At 35.6% G+C, this 21261-nt stretch overlaps 1 protein-coding gene across 2 annotated transcripts in view; it reads right to left on the reverse strand.

Annotated features, from left to right (window-relative positions):
• LOC136040746 (chromodomain-helicase-DNA-binding protein 1-like) overlaps nucleotides 1-21261 on the reverse strand; it is a 66402-nt gene that overhangs the window by 41704 nt on the left and 3437 nt on the right. For both annotated transcript variants that reach the window (XM_065725055.1, XM_065725054.1), the window contains exons 2-9: nucleotides 18055-18164; nucleotides 16363-16566; nucleotides 13496-13674; nucleotides 9625-9794; nucleotides 6442-6601; nucleotides 4052-4296; nucleotides 2065-2343; nucleotides 869-1082 (exon numbers count right to left, since the gene is read on the reverse strand). In XM_065725055.1, coding sequence (XP_065581127.1) covers nucleotides 869-1082; nucleotides 2065-2343; nucleotides 4052-4296; nucleotides 6442-6601; nucleotides 9625-9794; nucleotides 13496-13674; nucleotides 16363-16566; nucleotides 18055-18164 — 1561 coding nt within the window. The remainder of the gene's footprint in view (nucleotides 1-868; nucleotides 1083-2064; nucleotides 2344-4051; nucleotides 4297-6441; nucleotides 6602-9624; nucleotides 9795-13495; nucleotides 13675-16362; nucleotides 16567-18054; nucleotides 18165-21261) is intronic.

Here is a 21261-nt window from a genome sequence, read left to right on the forward strand (position 1 = left end):
CCTCTTTAAGGATGGGAGTTATTTGTCTGATACAGCAAAGGGACTACACCACAAACAAGGATCATCTGAGACAATAGTGCTAAATGTTGCTCGATTAAAGAATCTGCAAGTTGCAGGTGTCTTGCTGAAATAGAACCAACACCAGAGGAAGATTTTTTCTTTAATTTCGGAATCAAAGAGTGAACAGCACTTGGCGACACAACCAGGAAAGATTTGGTCTTATTTGAAAGAACAAGGTCAAGCTGTTTTTCAAAGAACTCCTCTATGTTTTTGTTGGGAGCACTGAACTCCCTCGCGAAATGTTCAACCCACTTTTTATCAGGCACACTAGCACTCTGGGCTTTGGTAGCCTTGCTGTACTTCCAGAGTTTGGAGGGGTGAATCTATAGTCATAAATCTATAATCTACAGTCAAAATACTCAAAACTTCCTTTTTATTCCTAAGTTTTACTGAACATACATTCCACTGTCTCTCCGTTTCTTAATTTCGGGTTATCATGTCTTGACTTACTTTTGTTTTCCGGACTTGAGCAACTTTAACACTAAGCCTCCTATTCTTTGTTCAAAAAACTAGTACAAGGGCCTTTCGAACGACAACCATAAAAAAGACGCAGCGTATACTCTTTTGAGGACTGTAGGAAAAAATTTGCCCCCTTTCCCCGTAAAGCAAAAAAGAATGTTTCAATTCGATCCTCCAACTGTGAGACAAAATTCTCTTGCGATGATCATAAGCCAACTGGACTATAATTAAAAAAGTATTCCTATTTGCTTCAGCTACATATTGTACAATCTCATAGGGCTAAGAAGGTGGTACAGGACACTTACCAATTATATAAAGTAAGATTTAAAAATGGGGAGACAGAACTTACCAGTTATGAGCAGTCTGAAATTGCTATGAAAATCCTTTAAGGTTTTGTACAACAGGGAGTCGTCATTTTTGAGCCTGTGGGCTTCATCGATAGCTAAAACAGCCCAATGAACAGCGCCAAGAACCAGCTTGTCTTTCAGTAAAATCTCATACGTTGTTAAAACGGCATTGAATTTGAGACGCTTGTTAGGGAAACACCATTCGTATTCGCGAATCTGCAAAAAAAAACAACAGTGAAATGAAATGGTAGAAAAAAAATACAATATGACCAATACAAAGCGTTTCTTTTCCAGTCTGAAGTGCTGCCTTTTTTAAGGTTTTGAAAAATGTCTTTTTGTAAAAATTATAGAAGTTACTATCATTTGCTACAATATTCAAATCTGACCTCAAAAGTAACAGATTTCTAGGAGTCTATAGGAATATGCATCTAAGATCGATAGGGGAATATTTGGACTATCTTATAACTATTAATATACAGCATATTCTTAGGCATGAACATGAGTTTGTATTGTTTTGCCTCTTGTAGCCTAATTTTCAACATAAATTGTCGTTCAATTTTCACTTTGCGCAAATTTGTTTTTTTGTTTTTTAATCCTTGCACCATCTCTTTAGTTTCATAATCGTTGAGGTAGTATAAACAGAAAGGGTATATAGGGACAGTATGAATTTAGAGTCACGTATAAATAGCTAGCTACTAATGGTTGCGGCACCATTTAGGCACCTAAAGGTGACAAAACATAATCCAATTACACTCTGTTCTAAAGCTTAGGTCTTGGCCCCCTCCGTAGAATCAAACCGAAGATTTCATGTCTTATTTTCAATCTATTCCCAGCTTCGTTTGGCTCCTCTTGGGCTTTTCTTGGCATTCGCCTTCTGCTGCATTGAAATGCAATTGCAGCCCATTTGGGCTTGTGATTGTCATTTTTAGAGACAAGTAGGGGGCCATACCGAAAATACTGATATGATACCATCAGAGAAGCCTCAAGTCGGGCAACTTAACCGGATGGGGCTTAAGTGATTTATATGTGAATCGATTCATTTTTCCTCTTCATACATAACTTTTCATCCAAGATATTAATTATATCTAGATTGTTGGTAACTTCTCATCTTACACTTTTCTTAATTTTCTCTGGCCCTCTTGAAACATTTAGCAAACTATTGTAAGACTTGTTTTCTAAAATCGGTAGAACTACTTACAATTTCTCTAGACTGCATGTCGCCGATATACGTCACAACATTGATATCTGGTGCCCAAAGACCAAATTCCTTCTGCCAAGCGGCCATGGTTGAGAGAGGGACAACTAATAAAAATGGTCCATAAAGTTCATATGTATGGAACAGGTAAGACATGAAACAAATCGTTTGGATTGTTTTTCCTAAACCCATTTCATCAGCAAGAATGGCAGAGTTCTCTTTGCACCAAGTGTGAACAAGCCAGTTTAAGCCATCCAATTGATAATCTCGTAGTATAAACGACTATAAGAAGAGAAAAAGAACATTTAGTTTTAAGCAACAAAACAGTCTTGACCATACAGATGCATGGGTTCAAGTCTTAGTGGGGTTATGAGACTAAAAGCCCACAAAACACGAAAAATTCCTGCCTACCGTATTCCAGTTTTCTTGGTCAGAGCATATATTAACAAAAGGTACAAGAACCCGTCTTTTCTTTAACTTCGGTTGAAATGACGTCAATGCACTGACAAAAAAATGATCATTTTTAGGCCTAAAATTCCCAATGTTCTTTGTGGCCAATTTTAAATTAGAATTGCCCCTTTTACTTATCTCATGGTGCAAGTATGGACTGAGCTCATGTTTTTCCAGTAGAAATAAAGGAAAAATAGATCTAACGATCTTCTATTCTTCAAAAATCTCACATCCCTTTTTACAGTTAGGTCTAATATAATCTAGGTTTATCTTGCAGATTAATGCGAATGTAAGAAACATTTTAAAGCTGTTAGAATATTAAATCAATTAAGTAAGTTTCCACATCAAATATTATTTAATAAAACACCACTGCATAGAGCGAGCGTCAGGGACGTAAGGAGAGGATCTTGGGGAATGGACCCCCTTAAATCGTAAATGTTCTCAAATTTCCGGGCACATGTTTTTCAAGTTCAAGTAGGGGATCTTGATATTTCAGTTGATATAAGTGTGTTTTGGCAAACCGTTCTCATACAAAATCAAGCACTTTCAAGAGATGTTGATATACTGAAAAGTATAGTGTTACTATTAAATAGTAACAATATATACATTTAATGTGCCTATTAAGGATAATTTTTATTTATAAATATGTTTCCAAACGTGTTGGGGTTTATGTCAATAATCCTGTCGTCAAAAAATACAGGGAATTTTGAAATTCTTTGTTGATTATTCAATTAGAATGGATATTTTTTTTAAGTATCCAGTCCAGGTAGATGCACTTTAATCCTTTTAGACAGTTTCGTGAAGAAATTTGGAGACAACTTTATGAGCCATGTTGTTGCTGAGTATTCTGTTTCATCAGCGCAATTGAAATGAACGCTCTTCAACTGTTCTTTGGGTTTCACAAAAAGTACTCACACTCACAATAGACTAGACCTAGTCTAAAAGCTGGATGTGACAGGGATTTCCACCGCAATTCCCCCAAAGCCTCTTTTATAGCGCGTGAAGAATGCGCTTGGGTATTGCCTTGATGGAAGAAGATTCCACGACGGTGCTTTCCTGGACGCTTATTATCTAACTCTTCTCTTTTTGCTCAAAACTTTGATATAACTGTATCTTGCAACAATTTTTTGACCTTTAAAAAGTATACAAGTACAACTCCATCAGGGTCTCACAAAACGATTGCCATTACACTAAATACAAAATTCCCTGTATTTTTTCAATGTCCCTTGTAGAGGATCAAGACGGGACGATTTTTTTTTCAAACGTTCCATATTTAAATATCATTCAGGGCCAAGATTTTTAGACAGGTATCTGTATATAATTGTTTATATAACATTAGCCCTTGAGAGGCCCCTGATGATTAGCCATTGATTAGGCAAAATTATTTAAAAAAGAAAAGAATGTACAATTGACTGGTAACAAACTTACCTTTGAATGTTATGTTATAATAATGATAATCTAGAAAAAGTCAGGTCAGATGACTCAAAACACGAGACTGGGTTCTACAAGGTAGCCTTTAAAAGAAGAGACAGGTACTCACTTTGTCTTCAGCACCAAAGTAGGGTGGCTGCTCTTTAATAAGTTGAAATTTTGGTCTATGTCTAAGAGCTCGGGTTTGCTTTGAAGGCGTACACTTGGACTCCTCTCTTTGTCTGAATTCGTCTATCTTGTTTGGATACTTCTTGAATATCAGATTCCCATCCTCCCATGTACAATCTGAATAGGGAAGACCTTCCCACTTTATATAATAGTCGGGTTCATCTGATGTCGCGGTAGTTCTCTCACCTGCAAAAATTCACAACTTCAGAAAACAATGCAAAAAAAGAAGAGAGAGTGGTTTAAGCTCCTTTCCCGAAGAAAATAAAATAAAAGAGATTCATTATTTTTTTATATTTCCTACACAATACGCATATTTTTGCGTCCTTTCGAATTTTCCCCCAAAGAAGAGCGAATGCGACGAATCCCAGCAAAACCTGTCTTTAAACACCTCGTTGGGCAGTTTCTAACATTATAAAAATGATAATTGTTAAAATTAGCTGCATATACTCGCTGTTGCAATGATATTCAACACGAATCTAAACCATGACACCATGTTATACTATAACTGTGGCACTCAGAATTCAGTTATTTATGAAAACTTTGAGCAGCACATAATATTCATTTATCATCAATAAATGCGCCTTTTAAATTGTATACTTAGACAATAGAAAAAGCAAATTTCTGTATATTTCTAATAAATAAAAATCTTTTACAATACTCTAATTGACTTATGCGTAATTTTACCTTATCTAAATAGTTTTACTTAATTTGTCATGTTATTTTTTTTTTCTGCAATAGACGCATTGAGTTTTATCAATGTAGCACTTCTATTCGTAAGTGAACATAGATTCAAATCTCACGGAAGGGGGGGGGGGAATGAGACCTGAATCAATAATTCAATGAATGAATGAGACCATGAATCAAAAGCAACAAAAGTTCACTTTAGGTTAATATTTCCACCCATATTTTTAGCTTTTGTTTTGGCACAATATATAATTTTTTTAGCTAGTTTGTATACACATTATAGGTTTCTTTCATCTCCAGTCGATGATATTGTTTGTTTGTGTTTTTTTTTTTTCTACAAGAAGGTAATTGTTTAGTTTCGTCACAAGCTGTCTAAACTGGAAACTATGCTGTGGGCAGGTTTTGAATCCTAGGGAAAAGTTGGGATTGTACAATATGAATGAAATTATATTTTAAATACTAATTCCAGTCACCACTGGTAATTTCTGTGCAGTAGGAAGTCGAAACATGATTAAAAAACTTCACTTTCACTTTTGAGTTTAAATTAGCCAGGTGTCTCTGTACAATTGCAATAGTAGCTGTTGTGACATTGGTCTGTGACGAAATTTGAATCGGCGAATCAGAGCGATTAGTTAAATATTACGAAAGGTAGGCAGTGCAACGTCCGATTTGCTTACAGTTAATATTACCTATAGAGCGAAGTGTATTAGTCCATGAGCCCCGCGGGCAGCGGGGCGAGGTCTGATTGGTTAAACCTTCTTTGTTATCGTCATGATGTCTCATCATTACAACCCTATTTTCTGCAGAAATTGCGGTTAGTCAAGGGCAAGCTTCTGTGGTGTTAAAAGTTCAAAGGGAGGATATTTTAGTTTTTTGCATTTTTTTTTTGTTACTGCGTATAGCTAGATTCTGATGACTGCATATTGTTTTTATGTCATTATTCATTTATATTGCCCAACCCCAAAATTTCCCTCGGCTTAAAAACCATGCCCACTTTACGCATTTTTAGTTTCGTTGAAGGGGGATAGAAAGCTAAAAAATGGACGCGCTTCTGTAATAATGAAGCAATATGCAATTATGAGAATGATCCTATATGCAGTAATACGCATTTTCGAAACCTTGTGACGAGTAAAGCTTTACCTACGAGAACCCTACTACCTTTCCATCATTAAAAGAAAATTTTTAAGAATTGAGGGGTTTCCAACTACGACAATTAATCCATCCACTCGTTTTTTTTATTCATTTTGATGATAATAGCGCAGAGTCGCGTGAAAGCAGTCACAATACCTTCTAATGTCTTTTAAGTTAAAACTTTACTTTAGACACTAACTATGGTATTTTCCCTTTCTTGACTTAATTTATTAAAAACCCTGGTACACACCATCTTCACAAGCAATAAAAAAGAAACAGAACAAATAAAATAGAGAAAAGAAGACAAGAAAGGAAACTGAATTGAAGACAAAAACAACTTGAAAAAGAACAGGGTTGATGGATTGCCTTAGCTGACTCGACTCCAAAGATAACGTCTCAATGACAATTTTCAGAAATATCACTAAACTTTTTCTTTTCTTTCGTTAAAGATTTAGGTGAAAGCATAATAAAATTAAATTTTTCCTTTTATAAATAGCAGGATTTCAATTTACTTACAAACAATACGTTCTACATCAGTGTATACCCTCAATAAGTCTTTCGTCATGTCAGACTGGCATTCGTAATACTCCACTTCTTCAGGATTAGCACGTGATTTCCAAATACGGATTTCGTCTTCTCGACGAATAAAATTTTCAAGTTTTTTTATACCCTTCACCTGAAAATAAAGAGGTCAATTAGTGTCCGTGCTTCTGTGTCACAATTCACTGCTACACTTCAATATCATTTGAACCTTAAAAGTGCGAACCTTGGCACTCCCATACACTCCTATGTTGACCAAAATCCTATTTTCTAAACTGTTGCTGCTATTCTATAGAACTGGTACGGGTGGTGCAACTCCCAGCCATTCATTAATTTATAAACAATCACATGATGCTGTACAATGGGTAACTGATGCCAGTATTTTTCCTCCAAGGTACTTTTACAGTCAGAGTCACTTTTAACAGTTGTCTTTTACGCCTGAGCACTCTAGGCAAATGATCATTTCTCAAGGTAAGAAGGTAAGTATATCCTTCTGTGGCTCACGGCTAAGGAAAAGGGCAGAAACTTTCATGAAAAACTATTTGGAGGGGGGGATATTTTTGGCCACCCAGAATTTTTCACTTAGAGAAAGGGGAAAAAATTCCTGTTTTACACAAAAGTGAACACGGTATTTGTTTTTTATCTATGCCTTTTGTCCGAAAGGTTCTTTGGATGAATAAAGAAACCTCAGTTCTTGGTTATGATACCATAAAAAAAGTGCCTACTTCTTCAGCTACTTCGAACAGCGGGGCAACGTCCCCTTGTCAAAATATTCTATTTTCTTCACAATTATCCTAAGATTCAATTTTGCACCCTGTTAGTTAGGGTATCATGAACATGGTTACGCTCCTCTACTGCCGAATAATCAGAAGGTTGCCGGCCTGATCTGTCTTACATATCATCTTATCATCTCATCGCAATACCTTTAATGTTCCTTAAGTTTAAAAGCACAATTTCCTAAATTCTCCAAAGGGACAAGCAAAGAACAAAGACTATTTTGAACAATCATCCACAGAGTTGCCTATCTCCGTTTTTACAAAGCGTCGCAATAAATTTTACACACTTATCTTCAATTTTATATATAAGACACACTTTGAAAATTCCTTGTCTATTTGCTGAATCCAAAGGATTTGAGACGTGGGATATATCACCCTATAGAAAGAAAGAAAGAAAAAGTTTATTTGAGCCCTACGGATATACACAACATGATTTCATCATACAACACTGCACAGAACACACACTCAATATAAAACAATACTTATTTTCATTCACTCGGGCTCGACGAGCCTCTCCCGCCTTTTCCACATATCGTGCCATTTTGCACATAGTTTCAGGCTTCGAAGACCTCAGGGTATCAAAAAGTAGGACCAACCGATGGTCCCCCCAAATTTTATCCCTAACACTTTCAAGCTCCTGGCACTCCATGAGGAAATGGGCTAAATTATTATCCTCATTTTCGCAATACCCACACTTACCATTTGTACCCTTATTTTTTTTCTGTTCCCTATGTACTGGAAGGCAATTTCCCCTCAACTGGATCCATGATTTTAAATATTTAAAAGGTAAATTTAACTTAAAATAATATTCTTCCCCAAAAATTTATTTTACTTTACTATATTCATTCAGTGTTTCCGACGAACGTACTAAACATCCCCACTCTTGTATCTCTTGGTCTTTCAATCTCTGCATAATTTCTGGAAGGCATTGTGTGTTACCAGGTCCGTTTCCTTCCATCCACAAATAAGAGAAGCCTAATTTGTCAAGAGATTTTTTTATATCTTTTTAACGTGCTATGGCAAATCTCTGTTTATCCTGTTTTTACATATTGACCCTCCGGGCCTTCGGGGCTGGTGATAGAAATTTATTAAAATGTACATCTTATATTACCTTTCCTGGAAATCCTATGCTTGTCTTTGAGTGGAGTTCTGAATAAGTCAATGTCTCTAAATGAGTGAAGTATTGGCGAGGAGAGGGTCGCTCAATGTGTTGCGATTGTTCATCGTAAAAATGAGGAATGAAGAACAAAATCTGTTCCCGCAATTTTATCAAAGATCTCGATTTTCTTCGGTATAACATTCGTTAAAACGTATTACCCCACTCCCTCCAAGCATTTTGACTAGCAGCACTTCTGTTTATAGCAACAATAACTTAGAAAAAGCTAACAAATACGGCCAGGGTTGCCACCACAGTCAGTTCCTAAAGTGCTAAAATTGCCCAGATTTGCGTGCTAGACAGAGATTTTTGGTACTACAATCAAGAAATTAACTGTATTAGTGCTAAAATACCCTTTCGTGCTACAGGTGGGCAACCCTGCATACAGTAAAAAAAGCAAAATTACCCAAATCTTTTTCAAGGTAGAAAAAAAATCATCGTTCTATACCTTTCTACTCCTATTTTGATTTGTCTCATCTGTAAATACTACGAACAATTTTTGTGAAACTCAGGTTGTTCACTCCTCTGAAATCTTATAATCAGGTTGTATCTGAAACTATCATTTGCCTCACTTCAGCTACAATTAAATTTCTACGCGTCCTCGTTCATTCGCCATTATCTCTTGCAAAATTTAAGAATTGACCTTTCTTTACTGAAAAAGGAGCTTCTGTCCAATCATTTTCCATAAAACAAAACATTTAACGGTTCAGATGGCTGTTCTTATAAAGCTTTCTATAGGGGGGTTGCCACACGGTTTGTGAGCGTTCAAACGAGAATTTCAAGTTAGCGTCAATTTCTCAAACAAATCAGTTCAAAGTTTTTCATGCAAACAGTTCAAATTGATCCAAAGAAAATTCTCCCTCTTTCAGATGACTTCACACATTCGATTGACTCATCCAAAACTGAATAAATAATCGTTTATTAAACCTCATACATATCCCATTCGGAAACCTAGCTTCAGGTCTCTTTTGTTTATCGGCTTTCTTGTCTTAATGGAAAAATTTAAAAGGAAATTTACTCCTTTCTGAAAACCAAAAGTATTTTATGAAAGTTATAAAGAAAACGTTATCAAATTTTATATAGATAGCGTGACACTCTGAGGACCCAGAAAAAATCTTCAATTGCAGGCAAGGGTGACGCAATCGGCAAATCTAGCATTCAATTTCTAAATTTTTGGCACTTCGTCAAATTTAAATCGCGCTATAAAATAAATACAAGTCAAATTACCTTTTGATTTTTTAACGTCTCTTCAGACTCCCATGTGTTATGAATATGAGACCATCCTTTCCATTTAATAAGGTATTGACGCTCTGTGTTCTCTTCATCTTCAGGGTCAACCCCTTCGTTTGGGTCACCATTTTCTTCCACAGCGTAGGGGACTGTACAACCACCGGTTGCTGCAAAGTCCAGAAAAAAAAAAATCAGGAAAGAGTAGGTTGGAACGCGTATTGATAAATTGTGCTCAGATAATTTTAGTCAATAGAACTTTCAAGAATATATCTACGACTCATCGAATCCCTCTACTGAACAGTGACTTTTCCTTAATTTGGAAAATCGTCATCCTAAGTGAATAAAAATTGCTTACCCCTGCTTCCTCTACCTATTTTTCAAAAACATCTTTTTTGGTATTTTCCTTGAACAATTAACAAAATTGCCATCTCCCTCAATATTTTGAAAAATAAATTTTGCTATCCAAACTAGAGCCAACAAAACTTTTTTTACTTTCATATATCTACCCTTTCCTTATTTAAAAGGCTTTGAGGATCCGGTGAAGAAATAATTTTGAAAATATAACCTAGTTTTGGCTTAGGATCTGGTCAGAGGCCTCGGAACCACTTTTTATATAGAAGTGGAAGAATAGGATATAGGAGAAGCGAGCCCTTGCGCCAAGTATGAATTTATTTACTTTTCTCTAAGTTACACAGGTACATAGACTTGATTTTGTTTAGGCTCTCAAGCCTTATATGTGGGGAAGAGACAGAGGAAGCTAGAGTTCCTTCAGATGACCCCGCCTGGACAGTACGTCCACGACTGAAATTAACATTGAAATGGGAGAGCAGAAATGGAATCTCATAAGAAGTGGGTCTCCCTCGTTATATCCAAAAATAACATTATGCACAATAAATTAATATTACAGATTATATTAAAACTGAATTCTTCCTAAGAAATTATCTTATGATACCTTTATCACCAGTGATAAACACCGTTAGCTATTCTTGGCCACCAAAAAAAACTGAAATTAACAAATTATAAATGTCGTATTTATAGAAATGGGATGTTTGCCCCCCCCCCTCCCTCAATTATACTGAAAAATCATATTTCAATTATACTGAATAAAATCTGACTGAAAGCTACGTAAAGGGATTTTGGGTTTCATCACAGTAAGATGCTATTTAATGACACATTTATGCATATTTTTAATCTTTGGGCAAATCAAAGATGATAAAGTTACTAAGCTTTTGGGCGAAAATTGTTTCTTCATGGGCCACGCCATTTTAATGCCCGATGATATTATCCAAGCAGCAAAAATACACCTGACCTAAAAACTATAAACAGTTTTAGGTAATAAAATACATTATTAAAAGCTTAATGCCCAAACTCAAATTATAATTCCAAGTTCTGAATATGATTTTACCAATAATTAATAACTTTAGTGCGCATAAGTACATAGATCCCGTTAATAACGCACTAGTGACCCCAGAAAAAATATTCTAACAGAAATCTTGAAATCGTTATTGAGCAAAAACTGAATTTTGTATCGGAAAACAACTTTCACAGCTTATTAGTTGTGACTTATCAGTACATGATTTTAATTTTGCCCGAAAGGGAAGAATGGGGGTCTCAAGCGCATAGTAAGGAGGATTTTCTCGCTAGTCTCTCCTATCATTGCGATATCCATCGCAACCTTTCAAATTGGCATATTTACATTTCAACCTTTCATATTGGCATTAACCTTTCAAATTGGCATTTTCACTAGTATTTCAACGTATGCGCAGAGAGGAAGAGGATGCCAACCAAGACGACATGTATGGATGCTCTCTAGAGAAAAACGTGATGTAACAAAAATAGATGATTTGCTAAAACTTTTTAGTCTTTCTATCATTATAAACGCGTATATGTTTTTTTTTTAAATCATCAATACTTGTTTCCATTAGTAAAAATTGATTAATAAACGTAATATCTGCACCTCAGAAATATTCACATGTTTGTTTACTTTTATTTTATTGTACTGCATCCACAGAGATTTCCAACAACGATATACAGGGTCACATTCAGGGAAAGATAGTTTGGATTAAAATGAGCAGTATTTTCACCTGCAAAAAAGCTAGATATGGTATTTGAGCTGTTCAGGCCCAAATCTTGCTCGAAACCTTCAAAAAAATCGCACGAGAAAATATCCATTTGAACTTCCCCTTCAGCGAAAATCCAAGACGTGATCCTGTCGAGACGCAGTAAAATATCTTTACCTTCTTAAAATAACTTTAAAATCGAACTGATTAATCTTAATGATTGTTTCTGTTCTAGTATTGGGCGATACTGCATATCGATACATTGATATATCGGACCATCAAAACGATATATCGAAACCGATATTATTTCGGCTTTTTCAGGTATCTACGATGAACAACCAGCAGAAAAGATCCAGCATGGAAAATTGTTTCGCAAATGGTCGAAAAGAAGAACAGTGTATTTGATCCACTAACCTATATATGCTGATACACAGCATGTACAGCTGTATCCGTAAGTTGGCATAGCCTGTTCTCAAACTACGTTTAGTGAGGGTTGGCTTTCAAATGTTACTGAGAACCTCCGAAAGGCTTGGCTGGATAAAATATATCCAAAGGTTATAGGCCCTGCTCAGATCACACTTGTCACGATTGCCACATACGCCTTTTCTAGAAATTGCATATTACCCTGGATGATCATCTCCAAGATGAGAGTAAAATAGCAAGAGACACGGATTGGGCCTTAGTGGAATCTGTATGAACAGATGCACGTGCTTTCAAGGTCCCTTTGCTTCAGCCACTGCGGAATCAAGCCATTTGGTGGGGATCAGTTGACGGAGTTTTTCTTTAAACGAAAACAAGCAAAATAATTTTCCAGGCGGAATTGTCCACAAGAAGTTTTTTATGGAAAATTTTCAGGAGGGATAGGATTGTCTGGGGGAAGGGCTATAGAGAGAACATGTGTATTTTCCAGCATTACTTGAAAAACGATCAGAAATAAAACAAAAAAAAAAACAACTGAATTTTAAGCTAAAAGTAATCAGCAACATTAAAACAAACAAAAACTATCCCTATATGAGGCTGGATCCCCCTCCTCGGTACCTTGCTCTTTACGCTAACGTTAACTTTTTGTGCCAATTATTTAAAAAACAACTCCTGAAACACAAGAGCCGGTTAATAAGAGTCAGGCGATTTTTGAAATACAAAAATAAAATTTGGTGTGAAGAGCGAGGCATTGAGGACGGGCTATCCCTTTTATATACGGGAAAATTTATGTTCTTTTAAGTTTTAATGTTGCTCCTTGCTTTCAGTAGAAAAAAAATTCTTTAATTTCTGAGGATCAACCAATTCTCAGGGGAAAATGTTGACCTGTTGCTGATTTGAAAAGCCAAAAATAGCCAGTAACTTATTTTTCTTTATCCTGAACCCAACTAATTCCAAAGCAGGGTTTTTGTAATGTCCATTCATGTAATGGAAGTCTTTTTATTTTATTCAAAATTTGGAGAGAGAAAGGTGCAAAATACTCTAATTACAAATTTCGCTTTTTATTTTTGCCAAACCCTAAAGTTAATCTGAGCAAAAATTATATCCGAAAGATCGAAATCGACATATCGAATATTGAAAGTAAAAATATTAATGTATCGTTTAATTAAATTATTGCCCAACACTATTGCGTACCCATCTTCAAAGGGAAGTACATAATCTTCCTCATTTTCATGTTTCTGTACCGTATAATTTTTTTCTGAATTGATCGATTCTTATTTTCGTGTACTGAACTATGATTGTATCTTAAAAAAAGCGTAAATATTTGAAGAACAATTTATATCTCATTTTCCAACACATACCTGTCATGTTGCTAAGAAAGAACTTACCTCCTTTTTTCCCAATCCTCCAGTCAAGAACTTTTTCAATAACTTCAGCATTGTCTTCTTCAGCCTGATAGCCTTGAGGATAATCTTCAACAGGCTCTTCTATCAAATCTTCAGGGTCTGTTATCTCTTCTTCTTCTTTATAGCTAACTGCAGCAGCCGCACGGCGACTAGTGACACGACTGAAAGAAAATTGATAGTGAAACGTTTACGCTGCAGCAAGATTATACAATGCACGCATAATAACAAACATAAAAGGTAAAGGTGAAGAATTTTTGACAAGCATATTTTCCTACGATGACGCACACCCAGAGAAAAAAAAATATTTCTAACGGTCGACAGAGTAAAAAGCCTTGGAGGGAGAGACAGATATTTTGACTGGGGGGAGTCGAGAATCAAGATGCAATTTTTGGTGAAAAATGATTACAAATGATTATGGAATTTTTCCAGTCATCAAACAATTGTAACTCGTTGACAATTTCATTTTCGTTTCAGCGGGAGGGGTGCTCATAGTCAGGGTCAAAACTAGAGTTTTGAGTTTCGGAGCATACAAAGAATGTGTCGACAAAACTGTCCAGTGTCCCAATAAATGCAGACACATAGGCTAAATCAAGACGCTGAAGACGCCCTAACTTTCAAGGCGTTGGTACGGCTTGCCAAAGCCTTGGAACTTTGGGGAGGGGGAGCATCTCCTCCTTCCCCCTTGATTGCATACCAACTGCTAGGTCTCGTCTTTAGGTCAGATCTGTACGAAACATGCATCAAGATAACAACACTAACGTTGAAATGAGAGTAATCAATTTTTCAATGTAAATGCACTGAATTTTCTGAGCTTTCGCATACCCTTCCTGCTCACCTTCCCAAGATTTCTTCAGGTACCAATTCAGAGCTGGGTCTACTTTGATTGAGCTTAAAAAGTCATGCCACTGGCCGCCGTTCCAGACTGAATAACCAGCGACACCAGAACTCTAACCCCTACCCTATCCTCACGGACAAAGGATGTCAAGTCTAGAATTCCACTTTTCTTAATTAGTCAGCCTTATAGCCAAGCTCTCTTTGTAGATGGTCACAAAGGCTTGGTAAAGTATGAAGGCGATATATAGCTGATGCTAGAGTCACGCATAATTCTGACTTAATCCACAAGTGTAACTACAATGTGGTCAAAGCATTAATTCTTCAAGGCTGAGTTGAAAGAGATTACAATAATGAAGAGAATCGGACAGTGCTTCGGCACTTCCACATGGTCCTCTATGAATGAACACTACTAACGCCACATAAAATAAAATTCTTACTGAGTTGTTTGAAAAACTGTAAGCAAAGTTAAATTAAGCAAAAATTGTTTTTAAAAAATTTAAGCGTAATAAACTAATTTACTCACTCAACCGTAAAGTGAATAATTCAATGCAAATATTCATCAGAAAGATTGTAACTAGACTATTTCCATCGAGCCTGATTTTCAGCCATGGAATCTATGAAGAGAAAGAGATGTCATCCTAAAGACAGAAGTTCAGATCTACGAGACAATCGTCTGCTCTATACTACAACAATGCTGTGAGACATGACTTTTTAAAAGGGTGACTATCCACGTCCCATATGGGTTCGCCCACTCTTGCCTAAAACAAATTTTCAAGAGTCCTAACCCAAGATAGAACGCCAAAATCGAAAAATATTGCCGGCAAAAACATGAAATTAGTGCATTAATAAAAACTGATACCTAACCTGGTTTGGTCATAGATGCTAGAGGCAAAATGGTGCTCTCCTCAACAAGGCATTGAACTACCAACCCATGGTTTCAGTACGATCAAGACGAAACCAGGGCCAATCGGGAAATTTTAAGCCACCGGCATAGAAGAGAAAAGTAGTGGTTGGAGATCACTAAACTAGAAACTGAGCTGTATATCAACTTGCCAAGTCTAAGCGCAAGGGAGAGCTGAAGTCAAACAACTCAAAATGGAAATTATACACCTGACTTTTTTTAATGGTAAAAAATACATGTATTTCATCGTGACGCCGGTTCAGGTTTTATCACAGATGTTTACTGAGTTACCTGGTTAGTAACCAATTGCTTAGTTATAAAGGTATAGCACAAATATAAGTACCCTATTAGTCATCTTTGAAGTATTACAAGATATATCCTTCAATGTGTGAAATTACATTTACATGCCATTGATTTCAGTTAGATGAATTGCGTAAAATAAACTTGATTACGTTGATTAAGGCTAATATGCAAAGCAACAAGGGAATTAATAAAAATTTAACAGAATGAATTAATTTAGAGTAAAGTAATATTTTAAGATCAAACTTCTTTCTAATCTCATTCTTTTGTAGTCATGAACTTTTGAAGTCTCAGCAAAAAAAGAATTTTTGAAAAAAGATCGAAAATTTCGATTACAAATAATTTGCATCGCTTTCGTTCGCAACTTCGCATATAGTCCCTTGACGGTAAGCTCAAGTTACAGATTCGGTACTCAGAAATTATTCCTAATAGGAGTAATTGTAGTTGTAAATCGTTAGCGAAACCGTGCGTAGCCTACTGACCACTTTTGCTATTTTTATATGGCCTGTTCCCAATTTATCTGCCTGCGTGTCCAAAAAGATGACGAGCAGCTCTGTGCACCTTATTTTCGATATTTTTACTCTACTTGCCATTCTGGTACAATAATACGGAAATATTGCTGAATTGGCATCTTATATAGGGGTTAAAAGAAGTACTCGCAAATAGAATTATCATAGGGCAGTTTATTCGTTGCTGTTCAACATTCTGAAGTTTGCAAAAAAATTTAATATTTGGCCTGCAGAGCAAAAAGTTTAATATATATTCTATGTTTTATTATAAACGACGATTTTACTACCTAAAAATAATCGTTTACCTTTTAGTTTCTTCAAGGTAGTCATCTACTTCACTTTCGTCATCATCGTCCTCATCAGAACTTTCATTTCTTTTTCTTTTAGCCGGCTTCCTCGGAGCCTTTCGAGCCGGTGGACGACTCTTCGATATTTCTTCTTCTTCTTCACTTTCAGAACTTGAATCACTTAGTTTATGATCTCGTGGTGACTCCTCCTCGGACTCAGAACTGCAAATTAAGAACATTCATCAGTTAATAAAGTCCAATCGACATAATGCAGTTCCGAGACATTCAAGGCTTGACCAATATTAAAACTACTACTAACCACTGAAAATTCCTTATCTTTGGTTTTCAGTTCTTATTTACTACAAATACACAAAAAAGCTTTCAAAACTTAGTTTGAGACCATTCAGGGTTAACAGGGTTATTGAAAGATATATACAGGCACGTAAAGAAGGGAATGGAATTTTACCCAACAAGACATGTGTCATAAAAGCCTCCCACTGAAACCTATTGAAATACAGTGGCCTGAAAATACTTTATTTGAATTTCAAGATCCTCCATTATCGAAAAGAAATCTCAACCAATTACCCCCCCCCCCTATCTGAAATTGTTGGTTGTGGGTACCTATTTTGGAGATGCAAACATTCTTTAGCTCCTTACTTTGATCAACATTTTCATTTAAAAATAAATCCATTCCATCTCTCGATTTGGTATTTTTTTTTTTCCAATTTTAATAGCTTTCTAAGAATACTGCCATTATTACAATAAACCTTTACTTGAAAGTTTGCACTACGTATTTAGCCCTAGGTAAACAACAAATTTGAGCCCTGATGCGGGTATGGAGTTTAGACTGTATAAGGAAATTCTGATTTTAGGTCACCATCTCCTGATATACCTTCAGGAATAATAATTAATTACTAACTTTCTTATAGAAGAAAATTCATGCCATTATCAATAACTTGTGAAATACTGTTCATTTTGGAAATTAAGAAGAAACAAAAGGAGAACCATTGAAGCTTAAACCATTTGAATCAAGCAAATTGTAAAATATATCGGGAAACAATATTAAAACAGTCGGTAAGGTTACATAATTGCTCAAAACGGTATTCCTTAATAAGGAATACCGAATTTCTTATCTCTTTGCAAGCACACTGTGGGGGGGGGGAGAAACTCACATGGAGCAGGGGTCAAATGCAGGTCAAAAAAAAAGGAAATATTAATAACCTTTGGAAGGAAGGAACCTGGATTATGTTTATACCCAGATTGTCAAAATCCTATCAATGTGTTATTTAAACAGAGCAATGTTTTTTTATTTTTTCACCCACAGTCACCCAAGTTTGCCAAATTGAATACATCAAAAACAAGAGCATCCACATCAAAACATTTCATCAATCTTGAAAACCCCTTATATAAAACATATAATTTGACAATTGAATAGCTTTGGGGGAAAACAAAATTTGATAAATTATTTTAAAAATAAGCTGTGTGTCATCTCTAATGGCATATTCAGACACATAGGATTTTGACATCCTTAGACAATTCAGTTCCAATTTCAAATTGTAAGTTTTCAAGATATCTTGCAAGTTTTTAAGTAAAGGGGTTTGCTCTTCCCCTCCTCTCCAGAGCCGAGTAATTTTATTATTACACTTAGGGCCACTGACGGAAATGGTATATGCCATGCATTTTTTTTATAATAACCAATTTTATACTAACCTTTTCTCATTTTCGCTGTCACTTGCTGAAAAATCTTGATCTTCATTTCGTCTGCCATGGACTCTCGGTCCATCTGATTCAGAGCCAGAACTTGAACTTTCCCCTGAATCCTAAAAAATAATCTCTTAGAAAAACTTTCAGCTTATAAAACAGCAGTAATCTCAAGCAACGATGATTTTAAAAACCATCAATTCTAACTTTTGCGTTGGGCATATTGAATTACTTTCAGAAGTTAAAAAGATAAAATGTAGGTGGATTGTTGTTCCTTCAAAATTGAAGTTGACTTAATCTATCTGTTGAGAATTCTCTAATGTAATAAGACCGCTTTTGACAATTGGCAGAAAATTCCCTATGAATTGAAGATGGCTCTGTATGTGTTTTCCGAAAATGTCTAACACAACGTATAAGCATACAACTGCTGAAAAAGATTCATGTGTTGTAGATCATTTGTTTATTTACCTGGTCTCGGTACAAATTTAGTGTCTTAAAGTGTCCATAAAAGTTTGCTTATTCATTATTATATAATTCTTAAAAGACTTCCTCATCCTCCTGTAATATTCAACCCTGTTGTAACACAATGGATTAATATTCTGATTGGTACTATGGGGTCCAGGGTTCGATTCTCGCAACAGCAAACTTAGGCCGACAGTCTTGCTACCTGTACCCGTAAAGAAATTCAGAAAAAGAAACGTCAATTCGACGTCCTATGCACTATCAATGGTTCTGGAGGATTTTCACCCTTTAATACCTAGTCTGTTGAAAGTTGAATTGTAAATCAAAATTGGATGAACATGGAAATTCAATCCGACTACATTGTAAGTTGTCCAAAATAAATTAGAGATCAAACCAAATCCATGAAATATCTGTTTTTTCTCAAAATAGAAAGAATAAAAGGGTAACCTCAAATCACTTTAAAATGTCGATCATTATTTTTACTATTTTGTCTTCTACTTTGAAAGTCAAGGGCGGTTAAAGCCATATTTGACGAAGAATGAAATATAGGGTATCATTTGCGTCCTGGCTAGCAAACCAGAGCTAGCATTCCATAAGATAGTAACAACAAGCAGAATTCTACCAGGACATGCATTTGCGAAAAGACAGAAAATGACTAGACTTGGAAAACGGAATCCAGTCCGCTAGTTAAATGTTCTTGGCTAAAGATTTATAGCCATAAATTCCAGTTATTTCTCTCATGGGTTAAAAAACTACAAATCTTTACTGTTTGCTTCAATTTGTAAATCAACAATTCCATAAAATGGACAGTGTTGTTGAAAACCTTGCAGAATCATAGCCCCTAGTTAACAATCCCAGCATACTGATATTGATTAGGATAACGAAAGCGCAGCTCATTTTCAAATATCTTGCTTCTTAAGATAATATTTGCTAAATCGTTCACTAGCCGTTCCAACAGGCCAGCTCCGCTTTAGATATTCACCACTGGTACTTTTTATCATTAAGGCACAGCTTATTGCAAATATCTTCCATAAGAAAATCTTAAAGCAGAGCATGATGCTACGCTTTTAGTGTAGTGACTTTTTATCGTTTTTCTCTCTTTTTATACCTCAACATTTTAATCTTGTGTATTGATGTGTAGTAAAATATTTCATTCAACAAGATTAATCTGGTCATTAAAGCCTATATTGATCACATAGAAATGTACATAAGAACATTCAATATCATCAAGCAAATAAAGAACGTTTCCAACAAGTGACGTGTATACTGAGTAATTTAAAGCCCAAAAGGAACAAAATTAGCTTCCTTAAATGCCAAATCTAAAACGGGCAGAAATTATTTTGAATGAAGAAATAAAACCTAAATATAGAATATTTAATTTAAATGAGTTTAATACAAATTAAATTTTAAAATACCTATTTTGTGGGATTAATTAAAATATCAGGCAGTTAAGGTCTCGCTGTAAATCATTTGGGTTAAAAAAAAATGTTTGTAAGAAATTAAGATTATATCTCGTCCTTACTTTGTTTGAGGTTCGATCACGGTAATGAAGAAAAAAGCCTCCATGTTCAATTACGATCTTCCTCTGTTTTTCGGAACGCCCAAGCTTCAGAGCCACACTTGACAACTGTTATTACCTAAGCCAAAGATGAAAATACGTTACCTTTTTGGTGGGCAATTTCCATGGAAAACATCTAGCAAATGGTCCTCCGTTTTTCAGAGCGCCCATGCTCCAGAGCCATTTTTTATCAGGGTTATTACTGTAGCTTCAAATATTCTTATCTTGGTTCAAAATAATACCACCTAGGTAAGTGAAGCTGTCCACTTGTAGTCTTCTTGTTACCCAACATCACCTTTTCGTATTCACATATTCCTAGCTACAGCAACTTAGCTTTCTTGACATTAATTTTCTAACCTATCATTGCACCCTGAACTGGCAAAACCTCTAAGTTTTATTCATTTTCATTTGCACTACTTAAATCATCAGCATAATCTAAGTCCAAAAAGTTTTATCACTCCATTTGATTCCGTATTCTCCCATTGCCTTTGCTCTGCTCCTGAAGTCCATCAAAATGATCCATATAAATGAGGATAGAACATAACCCTACTTAACTTCTAATTTAGTACACAACCAGGTACTAACCTCATTTCTTACATTAAGCAAAGCAATATTATTCTCCTACATAGCCCGAATCACTTTAATGTATTTGTCTGGTATGACATACAAAGATAAGACCTTCGCTAAGGCTTTTCTATCAGCTGAATCAAACGATTGCTCATAATCTGCAAACTGAGGATTGAAGGTGTTGGATGACTCAGGCACTCAATTATTAGTCTAAGAGTGAAAAGTTAGCCAACACATCCTCTACCCTTCCTAAACCACATAATTTTTCTCTTAGAACTTTTTCTACAGCATCTCTGAGTCAAACATTTATCATCATACTAAGTAATTTGCTACTTACAGAAACCAGATTAATGCCTCTATAATTGCCACATACTCTTATCACCTTTCTTATGGGGGGTTTAATTGAAATTTTTGTTTAATTGGTAGGTACTTCCCCTTTTTGAAAAATCAAATTCATGCTTCAGTAACTTATTTCTAACCTTATCACACTTAAAAAACACATTTACCACACTACCAGCACCTGGGGACTTATGATTTTTCAATCCTCTTAGTACTGTCACTAATTCTTCCTCACAAATAAATGCTCCTTCACATCCAAAGTGTCATAGCCTTTTTCACTCTTCTATATA

This window comes from Artemia franciscana, chromosome 21, assembly GCF_032884065.1.
Source record: "Artemia franciscana chromosome 21, ASM3288406v1, whole genome shotgun sequence".
In the NCBI taxonomy this organism is placed as follows: domain Eukaryota; kingdom Metazoa; phylum Arthropoda; class Branchiopoda; order Anostraca; family Artemiidae; genus Artemia; species Artemia franciscana.